Consider the following 10157-nt stretch of genomic DNA (forward strand, 5'->3'; position numbering starts at 1 on the left):
TGTTCATTTCATGCTTACATGTCATTGCATTTTTAAAATCTTATTTTATGTGAACTACTCTAATACATTTTTCTTTGAAGGTTCTCCCAAAGATCTTGACGAGGCACTCTTCCAGTCTTTCTTAGTAATTTTTTCTTTGCAGTTTTTAGTCATTGTCTTCTTTTAAAAACAAAACAAAAAAAAAAAACTCTTCACCTTTAGTATTTTTCTTTCTTGTTAAATCTGAAATCTAAGGGTTTTTTTTTTTTTTTCTTTAGTTCTACATTTTATGTCTCGTATATTTTATTTTGATTGCTGTGAAAGCTGGTATGAAATGTGGGAAGCTTGATGTATTGACTTATGATGTCTAGTTTGAATATTTGTTTCATTTCAATTGGCCTCTGTTAACGTGAGAACATTAAGCTTATTTTATCATTTGATACTATTTTGTCATTCACAGTTTTGCATGCTAAAATGTTTGAATCAGAGTGCCTTTAAAAAAAAAGAAAAACTTTTGCCTGCATTTCATAACCAGCCATGCTTATGCAGTTGAAGTTCAAAGTTTAAAATTCCTATTGCATGCTTTCTCCTCCCTCCCCCCATGTTGAGATGAAATGCTGTAATTTACTCTTTGATATGGATGTACTTTACCCATATTTGTCTTGGGTGACTACATTTTACTCAGTTTTTCTTGTACAGTACATAAACCAACCATTTTCTGACCAAATTCCTGCATTTCCTATGTACTGACCTATATTTTATTTTTTTTGTTCCCCAATTCCTTATTTTTCTTCTGCATTGCTGTTTCCCTTCCCCATTTCATCCTTTTCCCTATGTGTTCACCTTCCCTTTCCTTGTCTTTTCCCAAATGCCCATTCCCTTCCCTGTCTTATCCTTTATTTTCCTTGTCCTTGTCTTCATTCCCTGTCTCCATTCCCTATGTTCATGCTTCTGTGCTTGAACAAATGTTCCTCGGACCAACTTGCCCCAATTAACCGCCTTGAACCATGATCCATGACCACCTCACCATTCTGCGGGAACCACCCTTCGTTATGGATGATCTGTTCATCTCCGCTCTTCCTCGACTCTTCTCTCTTCTTGTCTTACGCTGCTTGCTCTTCTCTCCTTCTAAAGATGGTTACGCCCCAAAGTCTGTTTACCCTCTTCGGTATGTTATTGTTAGCACTATACTTTTATTATTGATTTGATTTTTGTTTCACCTTAATTCTTATTTGTAGCTAGCACTTTGGCTTAAAGTTGAATAGTAAATCTTTTGCTATTTTTCTTTTGCTGTTTAAAAACTCTCCATAGACACAAAATTTGTTTTAATGCATGCTAATTTATTTTGCATGGTCTTTAATTTAATATCATTCACATAGCTTTGAGGGTTTATCAAAAATTTATTCTTTTCAAAATTCACTGTTCAAAATCTTGATCTTCTTTACTCATTGGTATGAATGTTAAGATTGAGTGAGTGATCTTGTTGATGTCTGAATGTTTGTTTCATTGATATGTCAAGAAATATACTGCTTAGTTAACTTGCCCTTAAAATTAATTTCATTTTTGGATTACCTCTTTGACTTCAAAAAGGTGTTTATGGGGATGTGCAACGTGTGAAGATTTTATACAATAAGAAAGACAGTGCACTTATACAGATGGCTGATGGAAACCAATCACAACTTGGTAAGACTAGATTACATGTTTGTGCTCTTAAATCTTCAATTACAGATTTTTAAACTAACCTAATTCCTTTTACTCCATTTTAAAGTTACTTTGTCTTAATCTCTAATAAAATGTAGCTTTACTAACTTCACATCATATACTGAATAGTTGTGTTTCATGCAAATATTTGTCACTGACATTTTCCATTGACTATAATTATTTCATAGATGAATTCTTTGGCCAAGATGAAAAGGAAAATCTCACTGAAGAAGTCATTTGTAGTAACATTTTCTTTGTCTAATGTACAATCTATTTATATTTAATTCTCCATTATAATTCTTGTTTATTATTGTAATTTCAATATTTTCTTTAAAGAGTGGCAACCCCATCATGATGTTTCACCACTTTTGTGTTTAACTTTTTTTTTTTTTTTTTCTCTCAGTAATTTAATCTTAGACTAACTTATTCTCTCTTTAGGGATCATCATGACACGAGTCTGTAGCATAGATTGCAGACTTAGCTGATTCTTATTTTTGCTTTCCACATACAAAAGCTAAACCCTTTCATTCCTGACTTGTCTCCCCTTTAGGTACATTCTTCATTATTCCCATCCCAGCAATAAGCTGCTCTTTAGATGTAATTTATATTTCTCCCACATGATTTCTCTTAGTCGGGTATCTAATTCAGAAGAAAAGAAGAAGCCTTGAACTATTACCTGCTCTTCATGTGTCTTCCTCAAAGAGGAGAGACTTGGGAAAATGGGAGATGGGCTGGGGTAATGACAGCTGTCTTCAGAGAAAGATTGGGCCTTTTCTGATTGGCTCCAAAGAACCAACTTAGAGAGATGGGTGGAAATTGCAAAGAAACAAATTTAGGCATAATGTCAGGGGGGAAAATTCAGTACCAAAACTGTTCCAGAACAGAATGGGTTGCCTTGGGAGAGAGTATTTTCCTTCCCTAGGCTTTTCAAGCAGAGACTGGATAATCATGTATCAGGTATGTAATAAAGCATTTGCTTATTCAAGAATGTGTTGGACTAGATGAGAAGGGGGAAAGAAAACAAATGCTTATCAAGAACCTACTATGTGTCAAGACACTGGATAAGTGCTTTGCTTATATATCTTTTTAAGTGATCTCCAGTGTCTCAATTCCGAAATTTTGACACTTAGAAAACATTGAGGAAAAGCTAAGAAAGGAATATTGATTTTTTCACTATCAATTTAGAAACATTCTTCCCCATCCTTTTGTTGTTTTCCCTGGCCCTCAATGTAATTGGTTTTGAGTGAGTTCTTAGAACTAGAATTTGTTTGCTCTAGTTTGTTTTGCATATCATGATTTATTTAGTAAGAGCATAAAGGGTATCTCAAAAGTATTAGTGAAGTTTTAAACTTTTGTAGCTTTTAAAATTGCTCTAAACTTCTGGGGGAGGGGGTGTTGGAAAGGAGGGAAAAAATTGGAACATGAGGTTTTACAAGGGTCAATGTTGAAAAATTGTTCACATATATGTTTTGAAAATAAAAAGCTTTAATAAAAAATAATAAAAACTGCACTAAGACTTTGAAACACTATACTGAGTCTACATGAACCTTTCATCATAATGAAAATTTCTAATGTCATATTGCCTTAAATACGAGAAAGTATTGTTTAATGTATAAGGAGTTGATTTAAAAATTAGGAAGACCAGGGTTCAAGTCCTGCTTTTGACATGTATGGGCTAAGTGATCTTGAGTAAGTCACTCATATAACTCTAAAGAATAAAACTTTGGGGATGGCTAGATGGTGCAGTGGATAGAGCACCAGCCCTGAAGTCAAGAGGACCTGAATTCGAATTTGTCTCAGACACTTAACACCTCACAGCTGTGTGACCCTGGGCAAGTCACTTAACCCTAATTGCCTCAGCCCCCCCCCCCCCAAAAAAAAAAAAGAATAAAACTTTGCAGAGCAAGTATTGATCTCCGTCAGTAGCACAGATTTGCTTAAATGGAGTTTCTATTATACAGTTGAAATCACAAGTTCACCTTAATCCCTATTGCTTGAAATAAGTATTTCTTATATTATGCCCAGAATCATAAACAGTGTATTAAGAAATCATTTCCTACCCTCAATTTAGTTTTTCTTCCTTTTAACTTCAAATTACCCTATTATGAGTTTCTGGTTTTCTATGTGATGAGAAAGAGTTTAGAATTTCCTTGAAGGCTTTTTTTCATCACGCTCATTGATGCTATGGAGAACTGTGAAATCTTAATTTTGAAAAAAAAATTTTATAAATCTTTCAAAAATTTTCATTCAACCCCAAGACCTGGGACCTTGGTCAGGGGAGAATGAAATAATGGGCATGGGCATTTTTATTCTTCTTTTAGAGCCCACTATGTTGACTAAAGAAGTATGTGACAGCTTTCTGTTCTCGTGTTACTTTGGTTTTAATGGAAATTAGTATTCATGGGAGAATATAGTGAGTATCCTGTAGGCAGATCCTTTTTTTGTGCTACTTAGGTAACATGGGAACAGTGAATGTCAATGAAAACAGTGAAGGAAGGATAAATATAAATGACTGCGATGTGCCAGGCAATTTGCCAAGCATTTCATAAATACTATCTTTATTAGTTCATATATATATAGGATTAAAGTGTATTTTAGAAACTATATAAAACCTATAGACCATTTTTTTTTTAAACTAACTTTAGGAAAAATAGTGTTGCATACATAGTGGTTGTTACAGATAATATTTTTTTAAAAACTGAATAATACTGGCAAAAAAAGTTTTTCCTTCAAAAACAATTGTTTTGCTTTTCAAAATAGCACATTATTTGAGTGCTTGAAAGGTAGGTACCACAAAGGTTATAAAAAAAAAATAAATGTAGCAAATAACTGCAAATACAACAAAGGTTGTATCACTATCAGTCAATTATTTGCTACCTTTATTTATTTATTTGGTTTTTTTTTTTTTTTTTTTTTTTTTTGCAATTAAGATTGAGTGTGACTTGCCCAGGGTCACACAACTAGGAAATGTTAAATATCTGAGGCTGGATTTGAACTCAAGTTCTCCTGACTACAGGTTCAGTGTTCTGTCCACTATGTCACATAGCTGCCCCTACCTTTACTTTTTGAAGCTTTTGCTTTTCATATTTTGATGAGTCATTTGTTTTTGCTTTTCCCAAATAACACATTATTTAGGTGCTGAAAGGTACTAACTACAAAGGTTGTAGTACCACCACAGGCAATTATTCGTTACTTTTATTTTTCATATTTTGGTGAGCTATTTGCACAAAACCATCTTCAGTTATTTTTATTTCCTTGTAGAGTTGGAATCTATTTTTTTAAAAAAAGCCCAAAAGTTGGATATATACAGAAAGACCATGAGTCTACCAACTCATGGTATCTTGAATTCCTGAATTATGTTTAAAATGAACATTGACTATATTTTCTAGAAGCATTTTACTCTTTAATTGTCTGTAAAAAAAAAAAAAAAAAAAAAAAAAAAGGCTATGTGGAGTTCTTCAAAACATTATTCCTGTTTTTTCCAATATTTAAATATACAGGCTATTCTTGATTATTTGGGGTTATGATTATTCAGTTTCATATTATTTAGACTTCTAAACTTTTGTCTCTTCTGTTGTTACTCTATTTTCAATGGACATACTTGTACTATGCAGAAGAAATAGAAGGAAGTAAAACTTAACAGTAATCTTATCAAATGAATAAGACTGTGATCAGTCATTTTATATGTGCAAGTGTATGTGCTCAATTTCCCTGCTGCTTTCAGTTTTCTTCTTGATATTTTTATTCATCATCCCATAGCTTTTTTTCTTCTTAGAGCTCTCTGATAACCTTATATTTTACTTCTCCTTTGGCATTTTAGTTGCTACATTCTAAAAAGTGATCCTTCTTTCCTTAGCTTCTAAAAAAGCCCTTACACTGTAGTTTCTCAAGCTTGTATGTCCAGTATTTTAAACTAATAAAATCGTACTCGTAGATATGTGATCTCACGAGTTCAGATGTTTTCGCTATGATTAAGATTACAATCCAATCATGTGTGTCCATTCTGTGTCTCTTGTCCCTGTCCTTCCTCAAGTTTGTCTAAGGAAATCAGCTAATAAACATGTTGAGGTTCTTCCTTACTTTCTCTTGCTATATAAAGGAAACTATTGAAGCATCCCAACCCCTGTATTCTTCACTTTTGCCATTCTCCTTTTGGTCTATACACTTCCCTGAAGACAAATGCCTTTTAAAATGTATGTTCTTATTTGTCTCTAAGAAAAACTGGAATAAATAAAACTATTCATTTAAAATAATGAATAATTCATAGTTTGAGCTCATAAGACTATAGGAATTTATCCTCATTACTATGGATAATTGAAAGTTTTCTATGCTCTCGTATAGAATGCATTATAAGATTTCATGATGGAGTTTACTCGGGTACAAGTTATTATGGAGTGTTTTACATCTTAAGGGAAGAACTTTTTATGTCTGATCATAGTCAAAAATCTAAAAATGAAAAGCTGGAAACCTTAAAAATGGGGTAGGGGAGAGAAGGCATATTTGTTTTTGCAAATTTTGCAAATTCCTTGAGTTTTCAGAAAATAATACATCATATTTCTATGATGACCACTTTTCTAAAGTGTGTTCTTAAAAAAAAAAAAAAAGGCACCCATAACCTCATTTGATCTTCACAACAGTCTTATGTAGGCAGATAAGAAAATTTATGCAAACTAGTTTATAAACCCAGTCAGATTTTAAAAGCAGGGTGCATTGTCCTGTGAGTTCTCTTTCTCTCCCACAATGCTGAAAATAAAGTACATATATATACTTGCTATTAACTTCTTATTTCAAGGAGCCATTATTTCTTTGGGGTGAGAATTCATTTTATCAACATAGATTACAAGTGTCTCTAGATACCTTAGTAGTTTTTGTGGGCTGTCAAGATGGGGGGAAAAATTATCACAAGGTGATTAGTTGGTGCTAGCAGTAAGCATTTTTCAACAGATGTGTAGTCTGTCTCTGAGTATTGTTGTAAAGCTTTTCTGGCTTAGTAGTTTGTGGTATCCTTCTACTTGTCATACTTTTTAAGAACCCAAGGTTTCTCCAAATCTGAAAACAGACAAGATTTAATATCAAGAAAGGAAAGATTAGAATCCTAGCTCTTCTGATTGACGATCTAGTATCCTTTCTTTTGTATTCTCACATTGCCTTTTTACCTTTATATCAAAACCAATTCTATTTTTAGCTGTTTAATTTAAAGCTAGTCCAGTCCAAGTATATAACAGAAAGGAAATATAAAAACAATTTAAGTCATGAGTGTGAGTGATATGAAGATTTGAAGAATAGTTAACTTTATAAAAAAAAAAAAAACTGGATTGTCTATTTCACATACATAGAATAAAAAATTCAAACAGTTATGAAAATATCTATGTTTTAACCCCAGTTCAGTATTCTGCATTGATATTCTAATTCATTATTTCAGAAAGAATTCTGATCTTATAGTGGCTCCTCCTATGTATCTCAAGAGTTCACTATAATATATTGAATTACAGAGTTTTTAGTAGAAAATAGCATTAGTTATTGTCATTTACTATAACCTGAAAAAAAAAAATCTGGTAAATCTTTGGAGTAGTACTTAGTGAATATTGGTACTAAGATAAAAAAAAAAAAAATTAGTACTAAGTAAAAACTTGTCTTTTATTATGTGAAACTTAATTTGACTTGTGGTGGTGGTCTTTAAAAACGAGCTTTAAAATCAATATACTAACAATGTTTAATTTACCCTTTGGCACAACACTGTATTTGTTTTGGTGTGTATATTTTAAAATATGCCTTCTTTCCTTAGCAATGAATCATCTGAATGGACAAAAAATGTATGGAAAGATTATTCGGGTTACCCTCTCCAAGCATCAGACTGTACAACTACCTCGAGAGGGACTTGATGACCAAGGCCTAACTAAAGATTTTGGTAATTCCCCATTACATCGCTTTAAGAAGCCTGGCTCTAAAAATTTTCAGAATATTTTTCCTCCATCAGCCACTCTCCACCTTTCGAATATTCCGTAAGTATTTCAGTAGGAAAATGTAAAGGGCATATGCATATATTTATGCCATAAAGTAAAAGATATTAACTCTTTCTTTTTTTCTCTCCACTTTTTCTAGTCCATCAGTAGCAGAAGAAGATCTACGTACACTTTTTGCTAACACTGGGGGCACTGTGAAAGCATTTAAATTTTTTCAGTAAGCAAGCTTCCTTGTTTTTAATTTTAAAAAATATAGACATAAATGTTTATTCTAAGTAGTTTCTATTTTTAAATTTTTTTCCCCAATTTTTTTTTCTCCTCCACATACACATATTTAATCAAGTATTTAGATTTTTAATGTCTGCCACATTTCTAACTTGGTAATTTTGTTTCAGAAGAGATCACAAGATGGCGCTTCTTCAAATGGCAACAGTGGAGGAGGCTATCCAGGCACTGATTGACCTTCATAATTATAACCTTGGAGAAAATCACCATCTGAGAGTTTCTTTCTCCAAATCAACAATTTAGAAAAAGAGATAAAGATTTAGGGTGAATCACATTGTCAGTGTCATCACCTGTTGACTGTTCAGAAAAGTGGGGACCAGAGTTTGACTTTTGGGTTTTTTTTTTCATGCTGTTATCATTCCTTGGTTATAATAAAATGAAATGCATATGTTAAAAGGCAGAGGTATTAACTGCTTTTTTTTTCATCTGTTGTATAGGGAATCCATTTTATTGTCTGTTGAAAAGATTTCAGTTAAATCCCACGTTTTTTTTTTTTTCCAACTTAGTTGACATACGTGCCTTAAAAAGGAAAACTAGTATTGCTAGAATGCATTTACTAGAAAAAAAGAATTCGTTGTCTAGGGCACATTGTTACATGGGAATTAAAATATGTTTAGGCAGGGGTGTGTAAAAAGGTTAAGTTTTTGTTTCTCCTGCTTGGAACTTATTTTTGATTATTGGCTTATCACATTTCTTTCTATTTAATCAGATGAGATACATAACATTGAAAGAATAAAACACAGCATTTTATTTTATTTTATTTTTTATTTCTACTGCCTTAGGCTTTCTTCCTTTAAGGTACATTGGCCTTCTGTATCTCATGATTCTGGTCTAGATTCAGTTATGAATGTAGGCATTAGTTAAAATTAACAAGGGTGCAGAGTATTAATTTCTTAAGACAACAAAAGTGATTTCTGTAAGTTTGAGCCCTATGTGGAAAGCGTTGTGGAATCTTAACCTTTTTGTACACACTCTTGTGGGACGTATCATATAAATGTCAGCACTAAGTAATGTCTTGTTTGTGGCTGAATATTTTTCGTAGATGTTTTTGAAGTTGACATGACTTATGTGCATTTAAATATATATTGCCATCTTTAGTTTGTAATTAAGATTTGGAATATGGTTGTGGATTTCTGAGCATGTGCAGACTGGTCTAGCTAGTTCAGGAACTGGTGCATGTATTTTTCAAAGATAAAGAAAGTGTACTGCGAAAATTTGCAGGAAGATTAATTTTGTGGCAGTTTTCTAAAACTGACAACCAGGTGGGACCAAAGTTTATGTGCCTTTAGTCTTAATTTACCTTGCATTGTAATATTCAGTTTTAATAAATCTTCAAACTATTTTGTATTTAGGAATAGATCTGACTTTACTATAAACATGGCTCAGAATCTACAGGTCAAATTAATTTGAACAATTCTTGTCAATCTGAATTGTTGATTCTGTTTAAATGACCAATACTTTTTGAAATTGATGTACTTAGTTTCAAGATTCATAGATTCTGTTATCTATGTAGACAAAATGGTCATGTATATTTTCTATTAGTTGGGTTTTTACATCTTTAGAAATGTAAAATTCAGTATAGTTTGGAAGCGGCACAATTAAAAATTAATTTTCTAACAAAGTTGGGAGGTTTGACGGTCGTTTAATTTCATTTTGTGTGTACTCTGCTTACCTCTGTAGCATGCTCAATAAACACTTCTGTAGCTCTGTATTCACCTTTTCTGTCTTTCTCTGCTGCCTTTTCTCTTTTCTCTTCTTTGTTTTCACTCTACTGTGCTTCTGAATTCATGTTTATTCTCTGCCAGGGTGGGAAAGGAATAATAATATATTTCTATGGCTTTTTACCATAAATCTCAATGCTGTGAAAATATACCAGCTGGTTTTTTTAAACATGAAAGATAGTAACTACTTTTCAGGAGGACACATATTAAACATTTCCCACCCTGTATAATCTACTGCTTTAAAGACATAACTTTTATTGTAGCTTGTTAGTTCTCTCTATCTTTTTTGTTTTTTGTTTTTGTTTTTGTTTTAATTTTATTTTATTTTAGTAGATTTATGCACTAATAGATCTTTCAGGTTTGCCATGCTCTCGCTGCAGTTTCATCTTTCATCTTTTGTGTCTGCTAAAGATTTCCTACTAATCATAAAGTACCTTCTGAATATTAAGAAAATTATTAACACTATAGAAAGGGAATGTAATAGCAGACCATACAATGATGAGGGTGG

General features: G+C 32.4%; 1 protein-coding gene across 5 annotated transcripts in view; it reads left to right on the forward strand.

The window, feature by feature from the left end:
- The window catches only part of PTBP2 (polypyrimidine tract binding protein 2), a 108993-nt gene extending 99354 nt beyond the window's left edge, over positions 1-9639 (forward strand). For 3 of the 5 annotated variants that reach the window (XM_031967119.1, XM_031967121.1, XM_031967123.1), the window contains 5 exons: positions 1114-1147; positions 1570-1662; positions 7466-7682; positions 7783-7860; positions 8039-9639. In XM_031967119.1, the coding sequence (XP_031822979.1) occupies positions 1114-1147; positions 1570-1662; positions 7466-7682; positions 7783-7860; positions 8039-8171 (555 nt within the window). In that variant the 3' untranslated portion in view covers positions 8172-9639. The remainder of the gene's footprint in view (positions 1-1113; positions 1148-1569; positions 1663-7465; positions 7683-7782; positions 7861-8038) is intronic. The other 2 variants (XM_031967120.1, XM_031967122.1) reach the window with 1 other exon arrangement.
- Positions 9640-10157: the final 518 nt, after the last annotated feature.

This window comes from Sarcophilus harrisii, chromosome 4 (genome assembly GCF_902635505.1).
Source record: "Sarcophilus harrisii chromosome 4, mSarHar1.11, whole genome shotgun sequence".
In the NCBI taxonomy this organism is placed as follows: Eukaryota; Metazoa; Chordata; class Mammalia; order Dasyuromorphia; family Dasyuridae; genus Sarcophilus; species Sarcophilus harrisii.